A 24,382-nucleotide genomic window follows, 5' to 3' on the forward strand; every position below is an offset into this window, starting at 1 on the left:
CGTAACCGACCACCTACGTTCTCTTCTAAAACATAACAATCATGTGCCATGTGGACATAACGCAAAATATTTAAGCAATAACACTCAAAGCAATACGTTTTTATCGATCTTAATCTTGTCATTATTGCTTACTTTGGCCTAAGTTAACTGTGTTTATTTATGAATGATTAATTCTTTCCTAATTTAATAAATACCGTGCAATTTTGTATGAATTGTAAGAAACGTGTTCACTCCAGGTTTAGAAAACACGGTTGCAAAAGTATTTGTATAAATTTGAATCCGTGTTCATCTGATGCATACAATGCGCAATATGTATTTTAGCAACATTAACGTTGACTTAAAAAAGGAATTACGTATTATTATTATGTAGGACAGTTAGCCTACGCTTATTCAAATTTTCCTCCACGAGGTCTACTCTCACTAAGCAGTGACGTAACGTAACTTGAGGCCCCTGGAACCTAAGTGGCCCTTCAACGCTGGGGGACTCGGGCGCTCATCATAGCCCTTACGCCACTGGGGCATAGACGACATAGGGTTTGAGAAATCGTCTGCCAAATAAGCTTAAATCTCTCACTCAGTAAGTCAACTGCGTATTACGGTAACTAATTAAAGTGTAGATAATACATAGCAACACTCATACAATCCGAATTCCAATGACAACCAAACAGTGATTGGTTTGCTTATTTCTTTAATATGCCTAATATCGCTATGGCATAATTAAGCATAATACTTATTACAGAATTGATAATTATAATTACTTTGAAAGTAGGCATAATATATATCTCACTATTCATCATTCGAATTTTACTTTATTTTTTGTAAATAACTTTTTATACAAATAGTATATAAATTGTATTTAAAATTACCTGTGTATTTTCTGTTTTTCTGCCGTAAGTGATCACCGCGGCGGCGGCGCGTCGATGCGATTATTTTAACGCGTTCAGAATTCGAACATAGTACCGTAGAGGAAAAAAGTTATTTTTCCTCCATGTAATGGACCGGTGATCGGGTGGCATTATTGCGAGTTTGAAATAGAAATGTTCTTAACTGAAAAAAGGCAATTTATATTTTATATATTATTTATTCCAGTGGCTTTAGCTCATGTTCTAAACACAATTGTACAGGTTAGGTTAGTTTTCACTAAAAATGATCCCATAATGCGTCTATTTACATATGTTACTTACACAAAATGACGCTTTAATTACTTGGATCTAAACAAAACATCCCAGCAGTGTTTAAGGTAAATAACAAGAACATTATTGATTAGCAGTTCACAATGACATTGTGTTGACTGAAGGTCGTTTAGTCCAAGACATGACATTACAATTTAGCAGATACTTGGCATTGGTCTAACATTTACAGTATCAACCATGGTCTACGAAAACACTATTTCCGAATATTAAATATATGCCGTAATGTACACAGATGAGCGGTAACGGTAAAAAAAACAGGCCTAATCTATGTTATTCCTTATGATCATTTCCGCGGAGTAGACGGTCTGTTTCCGCCGCTCAGAATGGATACAGATTCTACGTGGGACAAGCTACGCGGTTTTCCGCTTACCGTTACAATTGGCCTTAATATAATTACGGTATTATGTTCCATAAAATAAGATAATAACTATTTGTAATCAATCTTATAATCTATACAGAGTGGATTGTAGAAGGTAGAATTCGTTTATAATTTCGAATTATATTAACCACTATTTCTAATCAGAGTTAAAGTTCAAAGAATTAACACTTAAAAACAAAACATCGTACAAAAACAAAAATGGCGCTGACGCACTAATAGTTTAAATTATGCGCAACACATTATTAAAGGATCAGCAGAGAAAGAACACACATTACTGTGCCTCGAAAACAGAATGCCTCTTTAAGAAAACATTCAAAGTTGTTATATTTCTATTATCAATTAGGTGTACAATATTGGGATATTGGATTGTCAATGAGCAAAGTGCAATATAAAGTATACAGTAATCGATGTGGTAATGGTTCTGGAAGCAAACTGACATCACACAATATACACAATAGTATGTATAGCAAATTCAAACGAATCTTTATTGATCGATAGGCCTACAAAGTACAAAAATAGAAACTACACAACTTGACTACAATGACATGTGACTACGATGTAATGGAACGGGAGACATACCAGATAATATTTAACTTCTAAAGCTCTGTCCATGTCTACACTATCAAACTTTATGTGACAAAAAAATGTGATGTGACCATTGACATGATGATATCATATCACTACCATATTTGGTCATATCACTACCATATTTAGGCACATATTTTTTGTCAAACTAGTTTGATAGTGTAGACAGGGCCTTAGACCTACTTTAATCTTCAGAATCTTGTACACAAATGCAAACATTGTATTGGTTAACACACAAATAATTCAGTGACAACGAGCACAAGGTGGTACTCGTATCCACAGGACTCAAAGTTGAAGCACGCATTTCCAAAGAGGTATCCTATTTTATCAACAGCCAAATTTAAACATTTTTAAAAAATGGAATCAACTTTATTGTAGTAAAGTATCCATTAATTATTTAAGAGTTGATAGTAAATCTCTGTCTACACTATCAAACTTTATGTGAAAACAAAATATGATGTGCCCATATATGGACATGATGATGTCATATCACTATCATATTTGGGCATATCACTACCATATTTTGTTGTCAAACTAGTTTGATAGTGTAGACAGAGCGAAATACATTATTTTGGTTAATTTCTACAGTCGTGTTGTATTATTGTGTTCGTTGATATTATTGCCAATGTCATGCTCTGTTTCGCAAATACTAACAGACGTAGTCGTAGTTTCCACGGTTGAAATACTCGCCAGCCCTTCGTGTTGTACATGATGCACGCAGCCATTCATTTGTCCATTCAATGTTACTCTTTGTTCAATACTTGAATGTTCGTCATGTACATACGCGTCGTTCGCTTGTCCAATAGAATCGTGTCTGGCTGTGACGCTTTCGGTTCCCGTATGTCGTCCACAAGTTGGAATTAACGTACATCCGACATGATGTCCACAACACCACACACTACACGCACCGGGCATCGTTGCGTATTTCTTGAATTCGACGTTTCTTGAAATTTGCTTTCTCACTTTCTCGATTGCCGTGTCCACCTTTGGAGAAAAAAACCAAGAAATTGAATTTACTAGGAATATGGATGAATATGTGATACCGTTTAGTGCTCTTTTTCGAGGTTCGCGTAACTTCTCTTTATTTTCTTCTCTTTTTATGATGATAATATAGAGATGATGGAAGCTAACACAGCTTGGAGGTGATATCACTATTCGTGGTGATAGTGGGTTTTCTACTTTTTACCACTCCACTTCTTGTTGTTTATATGTTATGCTAAGTAAAGTGCTTTGAAAGGAATACAAATGATTACGTCAGCAATTCTGTATCGCAGTTTTGTCTCCGTGTCAGCCTCTTCTTCAAACACCTCTTCGTCCGATTTCGTTTGAATTAAAAATCGTATATTAAATGTACCACGTAAAGACAGGACCTGGTAAAAGACAAATATTATTTAAAGCCTTGTCTACACTATCAAACGTTATATGACAAAAAATGTGATGTGCCCATATATGGACATGATGATGCCATAGCACTACCATATTTGTGCATATCACTTTACCCATCACATTTTGTTGTCACATAAAGTTTTGATAGTGTAGACAAGGCTTAAGAATTGAGTTTGAGGTAACATGAATTCAGAAATTGTTTTTTCATGCAATGTTTAAATCAATACATATTAATCAATCTATTTTTTATTCATTTTTTTTTTATATATAGCTTTAGTAATGGATAAATAACACATTTGTTTAGTATATGTAAGTATATTTTTTATTTTTGCTGATTAGTAATTAGAAAATATTTATCTACCTTAGGAACAAATATGACAAGTATTGTTGCTGTGGTTGCTAACCATGTAAGTGACGCAATGATGACGTATGCAAGCTCTGGTTCCTGTTCCAGTATGAACGATAGTGGTGCACAGACGATACTCAGGGTTAATATGATGTATATTGAGATTCCATTCATAAAAGTATCATTCAAATTCCGAATTTTCAAATGGCGTGTTTCGTAGGATAAAAATGCACCTTGAAAATAATATGTACACGTTTGTTAGTCAAGTCAAGTCAAGTATCATTTATTGTCATTTGTTTAAAGAAAAAAACATAGAAATTCTGTTAGGCGTACATTAATGTGAAGAACAGTGAGAAATACGAAATATGCCTCCAGTGCCATGGCCACTCATGAACAGTGTCGCAACCACTCACGACCCCGCTTGCGACCACACACAACCACTGCAACCAACCAATTACGAACCGTACCACAACCATTCGCGGCCATCACCACTTACGATCAATGTCCAGTGATCACAACCACTCACGAACAGGGTCACATCACCATCACCACTTACGACCAATGTCCAGTGGTCACAACAATCACGAACAGGGTCACATCACCATCGCCAATTACGACCACTCTCACCACCACTCACATTGATTTATACCAACTAATACATTGTAAACATACCCAATAGAAGTAATAGACCGTTAAACACGTAGAAGATGGCTACAAAATAAGACGAGGTTCCCTTTGCACAGAATGCCACCTCACTTATCGTTCGCGTATTCGTCTGTGTGTCCAGCTAATTATTTCAAAAAAAGTATTGTCAATTGTAATAATTTACAGTATAATGCGATCAGAAAGTTAGCTTTGTTTTAATTGGCTATTGATTAAAATGCCTACGTTGATTACGTTGTACCACTTTGGACGCCGTTCCCAATAGGACGCAACGCCGCAGGACCAATCACTTCGAATAATCCATCGCGTTTGATTGCGTTGCGGCTTAGCCCTTGTGTTGCGGCTTAAGCCCTTGCGTTGCGCAGTGGGAACCAAGCTTTAAATGTGTTATTCATAAAGATAAATCATATGTTAAACTCACGTAAGAATCCGTCTCTTCAATTACGACTTCTAGCGGAAATTGAACCATCCAGATTATCAACACGATGACGTCAAACGCTAAGCAAAACAACACTGTTTTAATCATGTGACCACAATGTGAACCCTGGATATTAACAACAAATATAAATCAATATTAATTAACTTATCGTTTTCAAAAGCTTTAGCTAATGAATATATTAAAGGAGTTAAAAAAGTTCAAATACAGCAACAAAGATCACTAAACCAAGTGGGATGCCAACATTTGACATTTGATTTTATTATAGTATAAAAAGAATAGGCCTAGTTGGTATTGTAGTTTGTCATACCAAGGCAATCTAACTTACAGCTCGCCTTGCCAAGATAGGAACTCGTAACATTCCTTTGATCTATGTCTGACTGCGACAAATACCAACAGAACTGTACTATGTACATATTCTCCTCGGCGTGTGGTGTCTGTCAAAGGCATGGAGGAATTCCTCCATGGTTAAGGGGCGTGGAACAGTCTTGTCGCAGTCACAGATAAACCCTTTGATTTCCGGAACTCGGCATCCTGTTGTTAGATTGCATTGGTCATACTTACAGGTATCCATGGATTCAGTTTTGAAGTGTAAACTGAATGAGCTCTATATATTTTACTAAACAACACTCCATATGCGCACGAGAAGCCTATAACAAATACCCACGCTCGTATCTACAAAGAAAATACAACAACGTTCAAATATTGAACAAACAGACATAAAACTGGTTATAGTGTTTTTATTTATGTATTTTCGTATGAATCAATAAATATTGTTTTCCATTTGTACGCACGCACGGACGGATCCTCCGAATTGTCGTTTGTCCACTAGGACGCAATAATATTAAAGACGAATTTAAGCCTGGTTCTTATAGGACGCAACGCGCGCACAATGACGTAAGCGCAACGCAAACGCTTACCTCTTGGTTCCCACAAGGTTGCAAAGCAAGGACTTAAGCGCGACGTAAATAATTTGACCAATCACAGGCCATGGATTATTCGACCTGTCGCTTGTGATTGGTCAAATTATTTACGTCGCGCTTAATTCCTTGGTTTACAAACTTGTGGGAACCAAGAGGTAAAACGCCCAATTATTTACGTTTGTCGGCCATGTACGTACATCAGTTAAAAACTTACCGTACACCAAGTTGCGAGTGAGTCATCATCAACGTGTCCTTTATCAATACTTAATGTTACAATAGTTATGTAAATGAAGGTGCATCCAAGTAGAAAGAGAAACTGGAACACTGGTGTACTCTTCTGTATCAATCTGTGGATTTTTAAAGAATTTAAAAAAAATTCATTTAAGGTTAATCAGCATGTTTAATCGCGTGTTTTATTTTTGTTTTAAAGTCTTCTGTATTTTAAAGCTACTTACATAAACTTAAATTAATTCGTTTTTTTAAATTAGTTATTTCTTTTTTCTTCTTCTTTATTTTCTATAATCTAACTCCAGGGAACAACTGGACAGAAGATCACTGCGAGGTGTGCGAGTGACCATGCGTCGACTTTGAATATTAGTGTCTTATACTCTAGGGCTTCATTATTTCTTCTAGAAACAGTTGTTTAACTTTCCATTTTGTTGTTTTTAAATGATAAAATTGAACAATAATTGTATTTCTTACTCTCGTTTCCAATAGTAGGCAACGAACCCTGCAAAGACGGCAACCATCACAAGACCACAGCATGACAGAGCACCGAAGAGGTAATGGAACGTTAGAGATATATGCTTCGGTGAGTACACGTTTAATGTGCTGTCTTTTGGTGGCCCATCTCCTGTAGACACAACAACGTATTTAAATACAATTCACGTAATGTTCTAGTAGCTCCATATATGGCATAATATTGTGTCCAGAGTACACAATACTGAGACTAAACTAATTGAGTATGTTCCTACGTTTTTATTAGCTCTAGATTCATCATGAATAATTCAGAAAAATAATAATTTTGATCGTGGATGGATGAAATCAATGAGTGGACTGGACTGGGACGCTGACGTCAGAAGAATAACAGAGGACAGGGACGATTGGAAGGTCATGATTGCCAACCTTCGGACCGAAGATGGCACATGAATGAATGAATGCAAAATGTGAAAAGTAAGAAGACCAATTAGGGATAGATAATGAGCATGAAATAAGTAACGACGATGTTAATTAGGCTGATCATTAAAAAATGACAGTTGATAGCATTATGTAAATTATTCTTTGCTGTTGAAAACTGCTAAAATAAATGTGTCTGACGAGGTTGATAATACAGGTTTAGTAGACGGCAGCATTAGCACTGCAATTAGTTCATAGAACTAATGGCGAAATTACTGAGTTTAGTGAAGTCTCTGATTTGAAATTGAAAACGTTAATTGAAAACTATGTTTGCCTTCAAATGTCAAACATTAAGAAATGTTATGGTAGTTAGGCCTAAGCACTAGAAACATGCTTACGGTACCTTTCCATATAATAGGGGCGTAATCTTCTAAAGTGAGTTTTCCAGATTGTGGCTCGAATCTTCCAATTGCGACATTCTCACCTCCTAATGATTAAAACATAATACGATGCAAATAATAATATAATACAAAAATGTATAAGTTAGTATCAAAGAACAGTAGTATCTTGAGGGGCGTGGAACTGATCGTGGTCGCAGCCAAAGATAAACCCTTTGAGCTCCGGAGCTCAGCATCCTGTTGTTAGATTGCCTTGGTAAAACACCAAGCCTGGTACAAACTCTGGTAATTATGCGTGCTGATCTCAATTGGTTTAATGACACTTAGTACAGACAGCTGCTCGATTATCTGGTCTCTTATTTCTGTGGTGACTTCTTCTTACTTCGATCCACATTAATTTCATCCATAATTTATACAGAAATATAATATTCAAAAATAAATATAGTAAAGTAACCATACCTTGCATCTGACGTAACCCAATCAAACCTTCTCTATCCCCAGAGCTTGTGAAGCTTACAGGACCCTACATTTCAAACGGACAAAAGTTTAAATTATATTATTTATAATATTACAGTCATTACCTCTCAACACATGTTTGTAGGCGTTAAGCTCTGTCTACACTTATCAAACTTTATGTGACAAAAAAAATTGTTTTGGGCACTTGTTTGTCAAACTAGTTTGATAGTGTAGACAGAATACCTTGTGTATTTTATAGTGTGATGAATAACTGGGGGTATTTTAAAAGAACGAAGATAAAGCTCTGTCGACACTATCAATCTGCCCATATATGGACATGGTGATGTCATATTAGATATTTGGGCATATCACTACCATATTTGGGAACATCACACTTTTTTTGTCAAACTAGTGTAGACAGAGCTTTAGATGTATTAACTTACTGATATTCCATCAAACTCGACACTTTCCATCGTTGTCATAAACACATTCCTCATGTCGGTACTTGAGTACGTGAAATCACTCAACTTTATGTGAGGCGATTCTAATCAAAATGTGAAAGTAATAAAATCAAATGAGTGTTATTTAATAAATTCATAATAAATGATAATTAAATTAGTATAGCTTTATTACATTTGTGGCATTTAGGTGATTTAAAATGTATGATAGAGTAGGCCTATTAATAATAATTGTCTTTTGTATAGCGCCTAACCAAAATGAATTTTCTCTAAACTGCTACGATCACAGGGCTCGAACTAGGTAGACATTACGTCATTTCATATGCTATGCCAAAGAGATGGGTTACTATTACTTGTATTTACCTTTTTGAAGAACTTGTATGCTTTCATTAAGTACAAGCGCAATACTCCATATTGCGTCGTACGCGTAAGACGCCAGGTCATTGATGTCATCAGAACCTTCTTGTGCCGAGTAAGTCATGTACGATTCTTCAAATTCGTTAGGTGTCTACCAAAAAATGGGGAGAAAAAATCCAAAATATCGAATCGATACTTAATTATTTGTAAAAGCTTGGGTGAAACCTCTTGACGTAATAATATAATTACGGAGGGTCGATTACAGTCTGTCCGAGTAGGCCTTAAGCTTGGTTCCCACTAGCGACGCAACACAAGGACCTAACGCAACGTAAGTGATTTGACCAATCACACACGATGGATTACTCGCTCAATCACACCAGCCCTACTGAATACGGAATACAAACAGCACATCGCACACATAGTACGCTTACTAATGCGCTAAAATCTTCTTTCCAGATTTAAACATCTACATATCTACTTATAGATTTGGTGTTTGACACTCACCAGTCCAGAGATGGTGACTTGATCCGTATCTATACTCAACGGCAGATCCTCTGTTGAAAAGTATCCTTCGACAGCTTGGTACAGCTGTTCAGGAGTGCAGTCTATTGCATCATCTGGCTCCTCCCACCAACCAGGTTTGTACCAGCCTAGTAAAAACCAGGCGTAGTTTCTTCCGTAAAGGCCTTCTTTGTAAACCTAATCAAGAAACCACGTTAGTTTCACAAAATGTTTTTAATTGTTTGTAACTATACTGTGGAGTAGCTTTGCGTCAGGGTGTAATTGGTCAGATGTTTTGCCCTACTCTGACGTAATTTGTACTTTATACTATACAAATTGAGAATACTTGCGAAAAAAAATCTCTTAAGGCTAACTCAGACAGTGGCACGACGAGTCGTCTCGTCGGCGGGAGAAAATTAAATGTTTAAAGTTCTCCCGACGACCTAAAAACTACGCCCGACGCTATCTCAAGACGACCCGTCTCGTTGGGATTCAACTCGGACAGCACTGACGAATCAATACGTTTCGTCGGGCCTCGTCGTACGACGCTGTCTGAGTTGGTCTTTTCTACTAAAATATAATAATATATTATTATTAATAACGTATCTAAACGGAAGTATCGTTCATTTACCTCACAGAATACTCTTCTTGCCATATTTTCATAAAAGTTTCCAAAAATAATCCATGCTTCTTTTTCCTAAAAGACATTAAATGTTATATGAGGCAGGTGTTTTGCTGTGGTGGGTTTACGCCACATTAAGAGATTTAAAAAAAAGATTTCTCATTCGAATATCAAAATACCTTCAGATTACGTATTTGTTCGGCCGGATCGATTGCGAAACTTTCTGACGTAATCAGTGTTACGTTCTCTTCTGCGAGTAGCGACCCAAATCGGTTGATCGACTTTGGAAAAAAACAAAGAGAGAAAATATTAATAAAATGGACTATTAAACAAGTACTAGTAGTAGATTGAAACATCTATACTATCAATAAGAAGACAATAAGCTACAACATACAGTTGAAAATAGTTCTTGGTTTTCATGTATCGTTGCCACTCTAGTCCATTTAAACAACTTGATCATAGCGAGACGTGCGTAGTTGAAGATGGTATCAGACGCGCATGTCCGGTAAAAAGATTTGTATTTGTTGCGATCACTCAAAGCCGGGTTTGATGCCGCGTATGACATCTATAAAAATAAAATGTTATAGTTCAAGTTTAGAAACTGTGCGGACCTACGTTAATGATTTGAATGTTCAAGGCGATACGACTCGCCAGCCTCTTACGCCACTTCATTCATTTCCCACTATGACGCAACGCATGGACGTAAAGCTTGGTTCCCACCTAGAACGTAACGCAAGAACGTAAACGCAACGTAAGCGTATTGACCAATGGCAAGCAACAGTTCGAATAAGCCATCGCTTGTGATTGGCCAATTCACTTACGTTGCGTTACGTCATTGTGTTGCGTTTCTAGTGGGAACCAAGCATTAGCGCAACGGTAAGCGTTGACCAATGACAAGCAATAGTTTGAATAAGCCATAGCTTTGTGATTAATTGAAGTGCGGTGAGTAACGGTGACTTTTAGTTCCAAAGCAAAGTCTCTCCGTAACATATTCTAACTCTGCAGGCTACCATTCGTACCTATTTGGGATGCAGAGAGGCGTGTATATCGCATTATTAGAGCAAATTAATTGAATATTCAATAAGGAGAATTTTAGTTCCTAAGCAAAAGTCCCTCCGTCATTTAACTCTGGCAGCGCATAGGTTCACACCATTAAACCTATTTTGGGATGCAGAAAATGGTATGTGTTGTTGTATGGTTGTCTCCTGATTATTAAAAACAATATACGCGCGCATTATACGGCAGATTGAATGTTGATCAGAAAGATATATGAACTGATCCACTTTAATTTTAATTAAATTAATTTCATTATTATTACCTGTACAATATTCCATAGATCCGCTGCCATGGAAACTGGTTCAGCAACAACAGAGCAGCCTGTACCCAGGAGCATAATGTACGTTCTGGTTGAGTTGATGAATGTAAAAAGTGATTTGGTACCAAGACCAGCAGTGCACTATGACGTAAGAACAAGTTGACATTATCATCACTACCATCATCTTAGTTAAATTATTTATTATTTGATGACGGTAGAGACCAATTTACACAGACGAGAGGTAACGGTAAGCGGAAAATCGCGTAGCTTGTCCCACGTACGTAGAATCTGTATCTATCCGCACAATTTCTAACATTTTATATGTGATTTTTGATTATGTCTTTCACATTTCCATATGCTTTTCTTATGATCCTTGTTCACTTTCACATCTCCGATTTCTCTTGCAATGGACCCCATTGGAAATAAATTGACATGTCGATTTTATGGGTCGTCCTTGCATCCATTCAATTTGGTTTTAATCAATTCCAATTGTTTGTTTTTTTCTTTGTTAAGAATTTGAAATGTATTGTTGAATGGATGCTAAATGAATAAATGAAAAAAAAAATGAAAAAAACTATCCTGAGCGGAAACCGCCCGTCCGCTCCGCTTTGTGTAAATGGTAATAATGAATAACATTGATTCTATATTTTCATTACCGTTACCACTCGTCTGTGTAAATTGGCCTTAATTCATTCTTTTCAACACATTACAGGCGTTGTGAAAATAGTTGAACATTATCATATATATATAAATTATTATCTCAATTATGATCATTTAATTGTCATCAACATTTTCATCATCGGTAATGACGTCATCACTAATAGTGCCACCATTTCACAACAATAGGCTACCTACCATAGGCCTAATAATTGAACACTAATTGGGGACTAACTGCCATTATGATATTTATTGTCATTATCTATATGTACGTACAATATTTGTAAGACAAATGTTACGAATGGTCATTTACGAATGGTCATTTACGAATCCATTTGTTAATTTAAATAATAGTCTTGATTCTTAATCAATAATAAGATTGTTAAACTCAAATTAGGTGCTCATCATAATTAGCCAAAATTGCAATCATAATCCATGACGCTTTGAGTAATTGAAATAATTTGATGAGTCAGGGAGACATAATTGTCTAGATTTATAATGCACTAAGGGAGTAATAATGAAGAAAAAATCGAAATTATTCAAATTCAGTGTTCAAGTAAATTAAGAAGTTTTCTTTTATAATGTTTTACTTAATGGGAATTTGGTCAGTGTGCGTGTTATACTCGGGTTCATGAATGGTTTTACTAGCTGCATTATGGGAGTATGTTTTCATACGTGTTTGATCCAAAAAAAATGACTGGGGTAATAATGTTCAGCGCTTACAGGTGTCACAACATTAAGCGCTATATAAATCCAGGATATTATTATTACTTATGTTAAGAAGAAGTGTTCGCTAGTTTGTTTTTTGTTGTTGTTTTGTTTTTGTTTTTTTAGGAATGGTTCGTTGAGGAAAAGAATATATAGAATTGGAGGCCTACAACAAAATAAAATAATAGTTACGTAGGCCTACCTGTGTATCGCGCCAGTCAAGTGTAAGCCTGTATCCATCAAGCACGTCTGTACGCGCATTGACGTCACGTAGCGCCATATCGGCCGCAATGTAATAACTCTTTCCTCTCGAAAAGCTCTCACCAGTTACCGGAAAGAAGCCCATGATGTTCAAATCAACAACTTCTTCATCCGTTATATTATGTTCTACAGATAGGTCTACATCTGTTGGGGATTCTGTGCTTATATTGACTGGTAGCGTAGCTGGGGATACCATGTACGTGATTTCTTCTATAGTGACGTTTTCGCCGCAGAAAATTGGTGAAATTCGTAATAAAATTGATAACAACACAAAGTTACGTAATGCATTCAATTCCATCTGTAATAAATATAGTCAATTGAAGAGTAAAAGTACGTTTAAATGCGAATACTAAAAATAAGAAAAATCTGAGAAAGAAAATCTGTAGGCCTAACTATTATTGTTTTTCAGAGACGAATAAGGCGTGTAATTCAGTTGTGATTCCACAGCCAAACGTTAATCCGTTGATACTACGTGCACTGGTTACCAATTTACTAATTACAATTGTAATACTTATTTTATAATAACAAGCCGTTACACGTAGTTCTTTCAATCTTAAAATGTTTACGGTTTTTACAGATGTATTTTTTCAGGTTAACGTGAATAACTATGACAATAAAATGACACATTCAAAAACAAATTTGGAAAAAAACTGTTACGTCAACAAGCGAGCGGCGTTTTTTGTAAGAAATATTTCTTGTTTTATTTTTAAAAGTGTTGAAGTATAATGAATAGGAATGAAACGTTGGTAAATTTAAGATACTGTAACCTGATTTTAAAAACGTCGTTGTATCATCACGGTACGGATATGTTTTAGAAGAAAAATATAATATGCATATTTGTGATAGAAAAACAGTTACAATAGATCAATAGATTATTTAATTAAAATATTACTATAATAATCAAATAATGCGAGATCTCATTTATGTCTCAATATTATATTCATTACCATTATTTGATATTTTTCGTATCTATCAAGGCAATCTATTGTTAGATACCTTAATCATCAAAACTGTAATTTGCATCACATAGGGCAACCATATACATCTATGATATGATAACTGTACACTGTAGATATGATAATTATTATCAGCTTTCCACAGAAATAACTAATTTCATATCTCTATTATTATTAGGCCTATTCTTTACGTATTATATCGTAAAAACATATATAAAAACAAATGTTCACGAAGTAAACTCTAAAATAAATAAAAGTGTTTGCCAGAACGTATGGAGATAAATAGAATAACTTACCTTTATAAAAGTATTAGTCTAATATGAACATGTTTATTCAGCAATCAGTAACTCTATGATTTGGATCAGAGTGAAGCGTGCAACAACACAACAAATGTGTAGTCAGCATACGTCATCGAGCTGCGTATATACTGTCACCATGGTGACCAAATAATTGGGACTACATCTTAACATTCTCATTTGTCTTAAAAGCAAAATTACATTATATTTTTCAATTCCTGAAAGAATCAAACCAGCGTGAAAGCTCCGCTCATTAACAGACCTCATAATACAATTCGTTTCACAGCTTTTTTTTACCAATTTAGAAATTTATTGGAAATGCTTCTAATGATCATAGTAGTTGGTTGTTAAAAAGTTTCTATTAGTATACGTCATAATTATAATTCATTATGTCCAGAAAAATAATTGTGCTGATTCATGGCCATGCTGATTGAACCTATATTTATATTTACAAAAATTATTAATTTTTGGAAAAAAATCCCTGCACTAATAGTACAGGGATTTTTTCAAAAATTTCCAAAATATCGACTTTTTAAAATTCAATTATTATGCAATAATATTGCTATTATATGCGCATATATTGTGTTATCATCATCTTATAGAGTGTTTGTAACCAGTTATGTCGAAAAAGAAAAGGGTCGAAATTTGGCCAATTTTTGAAAATGTACTATAGTACAGGGATTTTTTCAAAAATTGCCAAATTATCGACTTTTTAAAATTCAATTATTATGCAAAAATATTGCTGTATATGCGCATATATTGTGTTATAATCATCTTATAGAGTGTTTGTAACCAGTTATGTCGAAAAGAAAAAGGGTTGAAATTTGGCCATTTTTTGAAAATGTACTATAGTACAGGGATTTTTTCAAAAAATTGCCAAAATATCCACTTTTTAAAATTCAATTATTATGCGATAATATGGCTGTATATTGCTTTGTATCATCTTATAGAGCCATAATGACCAGTTTTGTCGAAAAATAAAAGGGTCGAAGTTTTGCCATTTTTGGAAAAAATCCATGTACTATAGTACAGGAATTTTTTCTAAAAATTGCCAAAATATCCACTTTTTAAAATTCAATTATTATGCGATAATATGGCTGTATATTGCTTTGTATCATCTTATAGAGCCATAATGACCAGTTTTGTCGAAAAATAAAAGGGTCGAAGTTTTGCCATTTTTGGAAAAAATCCTTGTACTATAGTACAGGAATTTTTTCTAAAAATTGCCAAAATATCCACTTTTTAAAATTCAATTATTATGCGATAATATGGCTGTATATTGCTTTGTATCATCTTATAGAGCCATAATGACCAGTTTTGTCGAAAAATAAAAGGGTCGAAGTTTTGCCATTTTTGGAAAAAATCCTTGTACTATAGTACAGGAATTTTTTCTAAAAATTGCCAAAATATCCACTTTTTAAAATTCAATTATTATGCGATAATATGGCTGTATATTGCTTTGTATCATCTTATAGAGCCATAATGACCAGTTTTGTCGAAAAATAAAAGGGTCGAAGTTTTGCCATTTTTGGAAAAAATCCTTGTACTATAGCCTAGTACAGGGATTTTTTCTAAAAATTGCCAAAATATCCACTTTTTAAAATTCAATTATTATGCGATAATATGGCTGTATATTGCTTTGTATCATCTTATAGAGCCATTATGATGACCAGTTTAGTCGAAAAATAAAAGGGTCGAAGTTTTTCCATTTTTGGAAAAAATCCCTGTACTATAGTACAGGGATTTTTTTCTAAAAATTGCCAAAATATCCACTTTTTAAAATTCAATTATTATGTATCATCTTATAGAGCCATAATGATGACCAGTTTAGTCGAAAAATAAAAGGGTAAACATTTTGCAATTGGAAAAAAGGGATTTTTTTCGAAAAATGCACAAAATATCGCCATTTTAAAATTCAATTATTATGCGATAATATTGCTATATATGCGCATATATTGTGTTATCATTATATTATAGAGTGTTTGTAACTAGTTATGTCGAAAAAGAAAAGGGTCTAAATTTGGTGATTTTTCGAAAATGTCCATGTACTATAGTTCGAAAAATGGCCAAAATATATATTTTTTAAAAAGAATGTTGAGATAGCCTGCAAAAGTGTAACAGTTGGTTGTTTTTGATGCCCGAATAAAACAATAAAACGTCGTGAGAAGTGACAGTTATCACATACTTTCAATTTCTTAACGTCGTCGTCATTATAGTAATTGAAAGCCTTGAAGTCATGAAAACATATTGGCTTAATAATCACTCTAGCGATACTTAAATCATAATTGGTATCGTGTTGTCATGGTAACAGTTACTTACAACATAGATTATTGGTAATTATTAAATACTATTATCATGAAGTAGAGAATTTTTTTTCAAGAACATTTATTAGTTTCAATAATGGCTATACATAGGTAGGTATAGAATAGGTAAACTCAGTGTCCTGAAGTTGTTATATTGCCTTAATTGGCTCAACTAAATTTTTTCCTTAAAACATTAAAAACAAAAATTTAAAAAACCAACTCAAACTATTCACCCAAGTCTTCATAAATCAACCAAATAATATTAATACAACTACAAAAATAAGTAAGATTTTACATTTTTATTGAAAACTATAAATTTACACAATAGGTGAAAGCAAGCATAATTTTACAAAGCTATACATTAGCCTTAAGCTCTGTCTACACTATCAAACTAGTTTGACAAAAAAAGTGGGATGTTCCCAAATATGGTAGAGATAAACCCAAATATGGTAGTGATATGACATCATCGCGTCCATATATGGGCACATCACATACAGTTTCATAGTGTAGACAGAGCTTTACTTTTAATATAGATAGTGTTACATAGACACCATAGTGTGACGGCACCAATCAATGCAATTCACAATCTAAGATTCTATATAACATCTTGTCCAAAGTTTATAAAGCTCTGTCTACACTATCATACTTTAAGCGACAAAAAAATGTGATGTGCCAATATATGGACATGATGATGTCATATCACTACCATATCTGGGCATATCACTACCATATTTGTTTGATAGTGTAGACAGAACTTTAGAACAATACTAATGTATATTGATATAGTTTTCCCAAGAGAATCTATGCAACACACATTTCACATTTTAATATACAGTATACACAAAAACACACACGTACATCTTAAACTTGACATTCAGTTAATGGAAGTAAAAGTCACTCTTTTTCCTCAGGGGCAGAGCCAGGATTTTTTTAGTGGGGGAGCGCAAACGTAATAGTATTAATAGCTGGTCAAAATTAGATATCAGGTAGATAGATAGTTTTTTTAATAGTTCATAACTTCATTTTATATGAAAAAAGGGGAGTGTGTGACCCAAGCACTACCCCCCGGATCCGCCCCTGATCATCTTATCAACGCATTCCTTACTAATGAATCTTATCACATTTTCTTACTTTCCAAACAGGTTTTATGGGTAACAGTATTATGGACAATTGACATTATTAAGTTTTTTTTACTTTACTCATAGTAAAAAGCAGCAACAGATAATTTAGTATTCACAAATAAATAGCAGAAAATACTAAATACTTTTATAAAAGTAATTTCTTCACAAGCTATACTATGAGAATATTAATAAAGTTGATTTAAAGTAAACAGATACAGCATTCTTTATACATCTATTTCTTTAAAGAAAAGCATTGTTAGACTAAGAATCAAAACTTAGATCTGTAGTATAGTGTTGTTCACACCATTCAAAGAAACACATAGAGCAAGTAAGCACCTCCTGAAATCACCCCAGGCCTTTATTCATAGAAGTGAGGCACCATCTGGCCTGTATGTTGACTAGTGACTAGTTGATCACTGCATTCAGCTGATGGTGGCAGTATATAGCTTCTTGGTTGTGTCATTGTATTTGTACCAAGAGCATCAATCTTCAATCAATCAATCATGTATCAATCGATCAATCACCAATCAATCATCAATCGATCAATTAATCAATCAATCGATTGATTAATCACCTATCAATCATCAATCGATCAATTAATCAATCAATTGATCAATTAATCAATCATCAATCAATTATCAATCAATCGATCAATCATCAATCATGTACCAATCGATCAATTACCAATCATCAATCGATCAATTAATCAATCGATCATCAATCAATCAATTATCAATCAATCATCAATCAATCATCAATCGATCAACCAATCATCAAGTTACTCCATTTTTGGGGAATAATGAATTGGTTTGAAACCATTTTCACTGTTGAAGGCAATATAACGAGAGCTAATGCTGAGAACTGAGTGATAGTAAATATAATACAATTCTCTATTGTACATTTTCACTGTTAGTGTTAGGCAACATGTGGACTGATTGATTACAAATGTAGTACCAGTTGTCCACACCTTATGGTGATGACGTTACCTGGACAGTCTCTGCACTGAGTTGTCTGTACCTTATAAGGTGATCACTGCGTTACCTGGACAGTCTCAGCGCTGTTATCGGTCGTTGTAGGCTGCAGAAATACCTGCTGCGTTGTACCAGCTTGTGTTTGTATTGGTAGTTGTTGTATTTGAAATACAGGCTGCAAGACAAAAAACAAATATTATTATATATATATTTTATAGATTCATCTGAAATTGCCAACTGGAAACAATTAAATACAGCTATCATAAGCTGGGCCCAGTAGAATTTCTGAGAGTTTCTAGAGTTGTATAGACACCGATTGATATGGAATAATGGTAAGGGGTCTGACTAGTATGCGAGAATTATTGGTTCAACTTGTCTGTGCCACAAGAAGCTTCACTTTTCGTTTGGATGGGACTGGCTACCTTAGAGAGTCCAATCAGAATTTCCTCAGTTTCCAGTTATGCATGAGGACGACTATAATTTCATACAATACATGTTTATGAGACACACTTATATACCTGTGATCCTGATATCTCAGCTGTAACAAACTGTTGGCCTGCCTGTCTAAGGTACTGGATAGGCTGAGTCCCAAACACCTAAAGTTGTAACAAATAAAAAACCAAAATGTTAGCAAGTAATACAGAAGTAATGCTACTAGGATTAAAAATTAATGAATTTGATGTCAGTGAATGTGGTATAAATGATAGAAACACAATGACAATGATAATAATTAGAAATATGATAGATGAACATGATAATGGTATTATGTATGTTTTAAGCATGTGTGTGGTTGTACTGTGTAATCAGTGATGTAGATGATGGAATGTTTTCATTGTAACTATACAGTGACAATGTTGATGACAAAACTGAAACTATGAAAATGTGACAATAATGGTGATAATAAGTATGACAATATGTTTTAAATACAACCATTTACAAAAACAGTAAATTTACACTTGGAAGAACAGAATTACAAAGTAAATATCATAAACAATTCACAAATTTAACTCACACAAAAAAAATCTATTTAAAATGGTTAATTAAATAGGTTAAACAGGGAAAATATACCAGAATTTATATAACAAAGTTTACCAAAATAAGACACTACGACAACAAGAATATGAAGTGTTTATGAATGTGATTGTGCATACACAGCAAACAAAGATAAGTTACAGGTGGCAATACTATGTAAATGAGCACAAATGCTTCATTTACATGTCATCAGCCACCTGTCTTTACCAGTCATCTGTGAACCCACACCTGCACATCCCCGGAATTGCTTACAATCTGTGCGGCATTTTGCGAACCGTCCGGCTGTTGTAACTGGATGGTCTGACCAGCAGCTGTTTGTACTAGCTGTGCTGGCTGTCCGTCGGCTGTCTGTATTAATTGTGTTGTTGTACCATCTGCTTGTACTAGTTGAGTTGTCTGATTATCACCACCAGCCTAAAAATAAAATATACAGTTATATTACATAGCCTATCTAAATATGTAAACGTGATTGGTTGAAACTGCATCACATGACTACTGCTGCGAGGATCGTAAATCGTATATTTCGCGTGATTATCGTGTCCCTGTCACACTTCGGGAAATATATTCCCTCGAGCAAAATATCATTCCCTCTAGGATGTCAAATCTTATATTTCACCTCTAAGCAGTCAATATCTGTAGTTGCAGCACCCAAGTTGTTTTCTATCTGTGATTTACCCTCTGTTTGTATGTTTAAGAATTGCTAAGACCCATTTATTTTTTGTCATTTGTTTTCATTTATGCCTGTCAGTTTCTGTGACGGCGTGTGGCACAGCATGTTGGACATTGGATTGCTGATCGTGAGATCGTGGTCCGAATCCAACTCTCGCCGCATTGCTTGTATCCTTAGGCAAGACACTTACATTTGCCTCTCTCCACCCAGGTGTATAAAATGGGTACCGGTTAAATCAAGACACAACTTTGTGCTGATTACTAGCTACATTGTTATGGGAGTATGTTTCCATACGTGTTTGATCTAAAAAAAAAACCTGGGGCAATAATGTGCAGTGCATTGAGAGCTTGCTTATATGCGCTATATAAGAATGAACTATTATTATTGTTTATTTCTCTGTTAGAACAAAGTAAAATTATATTGAAATAAAAACCTGCTGCTGTTGTTGAGCCTGTGATTGGTTCACTATTTGCTGTAGTTGCTGGGCAGCACCTGACGGGATGCTAATGAACTGAAATTTAAATAAATGAATACATTATACAAATTAACCAAAGGAAAACAATGCATGAATATCACTGTAACAAGTTGTAACAATTTACGCAGATGTGAAAAGGGTATAAGAGAACAATACTTGGTATACTGTACCTGCTGGCCTTGTGTTACATTTGCAACCTGTATCGTCTGTGCCGTTGTTTGTTGTTGTTGCTGTGTCTGTTGCTGAGCACCCTGTCTAAGTTGTTGTTGAACAGCTTGGTTCTGAGCAAGTTGAAAGTAGTATTGCACCTGGTCCGGACACATACCCGTCTGTTGAACATGTGTTTCCTAAAACAACAAGTGTTTTATTTTATTTCAACTTATTTATAGAGGGTGACCCTAAACAGCTCATGCTGACAATCAAGGGGTTCTCTTGATGAGCTATGATAAGTGTATGTGTGTGACAGTGTATATTAGTACACCAGGGTAACCTCTTACTCATCTCAAAAGATGTACTAGGTTCTTTAAAGTGCACATGAGCCAGATGTGTACACTGGACCTACGATTTTTAGTCCTTGTTTTGTCAAACTAGTTTACACTAAATATCTGATGTAAGCCTTTTAAAACTATTTTATATTTCAGGTACAGTATTCATTTATTGTGCTTGCTTATTTTTTCATTTTTCTTTAATTAATGTCTTTTCTAGAAGAAATAAATGAAATGAATATAGTAGATGGTAGTTGTTACTGGCACCCTACCTGTCTCTTTGTTGGCTTTAGTTCATCTCTCGGCACTATGTCTATTAGAAAATCAAACTGGTCATATTTTGAGATCGCCATTGCGATATCATTCCTCTGAAAAAATAAAGTACCATATTTTATTTATTGCCATGTAAAAAAATAGTAACATTTTTTTTACCTCTGTGGATCCAACAACTATATGAACAAATTCTGAAAATTCTTAACATTCAATAAATTGGATGATACCATTTATTAAAAGTTACATAAGTAGCGTTCAGTGCATAGCCACACCAACATGAATTTCAGCATCTCTTTCCTTGGCGGGCGGGAAGTGGTATCATAAGGGCCATGTCCCATGATTCTTCCACATCTTTTAAATGTTGTATTTGCTTTTTGAATAATAAAAGCCTACAATTATAGTGAGTACTAATTGACTGAAAAATAGAGGTTTCATATTCTATCCACCAAAGAAAAGAGAAAGCACACATTTCTTAACTTAACAATATTGTGAACAAAAGCACTATTTGTGGTGCATTTGTCACTTTTGCCATTAGCAATTAAGTAGTTATACTTAAGTACTTATCCAAAACTTACTTGTAACGTCCTTCGTTTATTTTCCTCTGTGTGCAGCCATGCACGAAGTGACAGCTCACTTATAAATATCTCGGCCGCTTTTGAGAAGAGTACAGGAGCCTCAGCACTGATCATCTAGAGTAGTAAAGTAAATTATGATATTTGATGTACTTTTCCTTTTAAACTTGCCAATTACATAATGGGAAATCCAAGCGAGGTTTTGGTAGAGGGCGCTGTATTAGTGGCCGTGGCCGTTAGAAAAATTAGTGAGCACTAAACCAAATAACACCAAACGAAAATATCACAAACCTTCACATCCTCATCTAGTTTCATAATTTTCTTTATTCGTGCCAAGGGCAGTTCTTGCGTTTTGAAATGAGACTAAAGAAAAAAAAAACAAGAAAAACTGTCAATATTAAAATATACACATTTAGACATTAAATATGTACATAGAAATAATTATCAGGACGTACAAAACAACATACGAAACATAATGTGAATGATGTATTTATTTATCGCATTTAAAAGCAATGTGGTAGATGTTTGGAGGCTGCTCCAATACTACTTGCATGATAGATAGGGCTAAAGCTCTGTCTACACTATCAAACTGTCACTTAAAGTTTGATAGTGTAGACAGAGCTTAACAACATTTTATGAACTGTCAAATATTACCATTTCAATGTTATTGATACTAGCAGCTTTGTTTGTCCAGAAGTTAGTCAGTTTACCCTGCGATTCTGATGCGACATCTTCTGCAGACGTTGCCACCGCTTGTGAATTGTTTGCGTTCATTCTAGACAATATGAAAATAATCTATTAAAATAAAGATTGTAGTCACTGATCTTTAAACATTCATCAACTGAGATTGACTTCTTCATTAGTACTTCTATGAATTGATGATTAGTTGGAAATGTGTAACGCTTGTTGATCATACCCAGTACCGTTTTAATCGTACGATCATTCGGGAAAACACCTTGCGACAATTAATATGAAAATATAAATAAATTTAATATTTTAGTCACTCTATAAACATATACAACTGAGCCATAATTCCTGCAGCTTTGATGGGTATTTAGTTAGGAGTATTTAAATTGATTTTATTGTTATAAGAATACAATAAATAACTTAATTTGTCTAGGTCTAGCATCACTCCATCACCTGGTTGAGTGCGAGTACAATTTGTTCAATTTAGCTTGTCAGCAGACAGAATATATGAACCTTCGCTGAGCACGAACTTACTGTATGTAATAGGCTATAATTTATGTCAACTAACCAGCGCGCACGAGGCGAGGGCCTAGCGAAAGAGAGAGGGGTGAATTTAAAATCAAAATAGTATCAATTATTGATGAGAGAATCAGTCTAAATTTTGTATTACATGTCAGGATATCTGGTCCTGGAAAGCTTTGATAAATGATGGATCCGATTTGCTAGAAGTTCGACCAACCAAGCTTTGTACAAAGGTTTTTCCACAATACCGATGGACCAATGGCTAAGGAACATACACCGTCCAATCAGCACATAAAATGGCCGACCAATCGCGTCAGAGCGGGTAAACATTCATACGATATCCACCTCTTGTGTCATATGAGGACCTTTAAATTAACTGATTACAGTGTATACTTTTAAAGTGTTATTTCTAAACAACATTAGAATTAATTTGAATCTATAAAATCTACAAATACTTACTTAAATACCAAAATTGAAACCCTCTTTGTCTCCAAATCTGAGATGAAAGCGAGCGAAATGGCTGAATTGACAATCGTGAAGGACGAGTTTATTATTTAAGGGGGAAGTGATTGAAAAAAAAATTTTTTTTCACTGTTTTTTAGATGAAACACTAAAACAAATTCCAATGTGTAATCTGCAATATTTTCAAATGTACATATTCTATATAAGTATTAAATCTGTGCAATATAACTAGCGATAATCATATCACGCATTTACATGGGAGGGTGGACAGCTACTACTGTATCTTATTTGGAATGCAATATATTGGACGATACCATTATTTAAAAAGGAGTAGCGTGGAGTGATAACCAACCGGGAATTTCCACACCTCGTTTCCTTTGCGAGAAAAGAATTACGTGGAAAGGGAGTGTTCTTCCAGTTTTTACATTTTTGATTTGCTTTTTTTGAATGAAAAATTCTAGAAATATGGTGTTTGTTCTAGATTAATATTTCGCTAAAAAAATACATTTTCGATTTAAAATTAATTTCGAGTCATTTATTGTTTTATTGGTATAGGCCTAATTAAATTTACATATGCAATTTTCAAACTATATATTTATATTTTATCATTTTTATTAAAACAAAGAATAACATTTTGTTATATTGACTTATAAAATATAATAAATAGTGAAGTAGTAGTCCTAAATAGATAGTGATTATGTATGTATCGATAGCTTGCCCATTTCCTAAATATCTCTATTTAAAAAAAACAAAATGTATTTTCCTTTTGAAAATCCGTATAAATTCGAACCAAAGCT

General features: G+C 34.4%; 2 protein-coding genes across 5 annotated transcripts; both read right to left on the reverse strand.

Annotated features, from left to right (window-relative positions):
- Positions 1-2,666: 2,666 nt before the first annotated feature.
- On the reverse strand, positions 2,667-12,891 carry LOC144854542 (gamma-aminobutyric acid type B receptor subunit 1-like). Its single transcript, XM_078712489.1, has 18 exons — positions 12,702-12,891; positions 11,138-11,275; positions 10,214-10,384; positions 9,999-10,100; positions 9,829-9,894; positions 9,201-9,395; positions 8,703-8,847; positions 8,325-8,425; positions 7,885-7,948; positions 7,431-7,514; positions 6,614-6,764; positions 6,126-6,258; positions 5,553-5,663; positions 4,974-5,096; positions 4,562-4,676; positions 3,905-4,122; positions 3,411-3,527; positions 2,667-3,141 (listed from the first exon to the last, which is right to left on the reverse strand). Exons 1-18 carry the CDS (start codon positions 12,843-12,845, stop codon positions 2,740-2,742), a joined length of 2,580 nt encoding a protein of 859 aa, XP_078568615.1. The 5' UTR covers positions 12,846-12,891; the 3' UTR covers positions 2,667-2,739.
- A 3,704-nt stretch (positions 12,892-16,595) lies between these two features.
- Positions 16,596-23,643, reverse strand: LOC144854004 (nuclear transcription factor Y subunit gamma-like). Of its 4 annotated transcripts, XM_078711887.1 has the most exons (11): positions 23,272-23,546; positions 22,569-22,689; positions 22,206-22,277; positions 21,918-22,031; positions 21,342-21,437; positions 20,755-20,931; positions 20,543-20,620; positions 19,668-19,853; positions 18,926-19,003; positions 18,423-18,582; positions 16,596-17,923 (listed from the first exon to the last, which is right to left on the reverse strand). In XM_078711887.1, exons 1-10 carry the CDS (start codon positions 23,451-23,453, stop codon positions 18,466-18,468), a joined length of 1,221 nt encoding a protein of 406 aa, XP_078568013.1. In that variant the 5' UTR covers positions 23,454-23,546; the 3' UTR covers positions 16,596-17,923; positions 18,423-18,465. The 4 variants fall into 4 exon arrangements, with proteins under 4 accessions (XP_078568013.1, XP_078568015.1, XP_078568014.1 ...); XM_078711889.1 differs by lacking the exon at positions 23,272-23,546 and adding an exon at positions 23,583-23,643 and having other exon boundaries at positions 16,596-18,582; XM_078711888.1 differs by having other exon boundaries at positions 16,596-18,582; positions 19,692-19,853.
- Between the last annotated feature and the right edge of the window lie 739 nt (positions 23,644-24,382).

The sequence above is a fragment of the Antedon bifida genome, chromosome 10 (assembly GCF_963402885.1).
Source record: "Antedon bifida chromosome 10, ecAntBifi1.1, whole genome shotgun sequence".
In the NCBI taxonomy this organism is placed as follows: domain Eukaryota; kingdom Metazoa; phylum Echinodermata; class Crinoidea; order Comatulida; family Antedonidae; genus Antedon; species Antedon bifida.

What these genes read in the sequence shown, in the direction of transcription:
- LOC144854542 (XM_078712489.1), bottom strand. Translation starts at nt 12,845, where the DNA reads ATGGGCTTCTTTCCGGTAACTGGTGAGAGCTTTTCGAGAGGAAAGAGT. An exon ending in CATACAAGTTCTTCAAAAAG is followed by an intron (nt 8,426 to 8,702) that starts GTAAATACAAGT and finishes CATTTTGATTAG; the next exon opens with AATCGCCTCACATAAAGTTG. An exon ending in CACTCGCAACTTGGTGTACG is followed by an intron (nt 5,664 to 6,125) that starts GTAAGTTTTTAA and finishes TTTTCTTTGTAG; the next exon opens with ATACGAGCGTGGGTATTTGT.
- LOC144854004 (XM_078711887.1), bottom strand. Translation starts at nt 23,453, where the DNA reads ATGTTTACCCGCTCTGACGCGATTGGTCGGCCATTTTATGTGCTGATT. An exon ending in GTATCAATAACATTGAAATG is followed by an intron (nt 22,278 to 22,568) that starts GTAATATTTGAC and finishes TTTTTTCTTTAG; the next exon opens with TCTCATTTCAAAACGCAAGA. An exon ending in AACTAGATGAGGATGTGAAG is followed by an intron (nt 22,032 to 22,205) that starts GTTTGTGATATT and finishes TTACTACTCTAG; the next exon opens with ATGATCAGTGCTGAGGCTCC.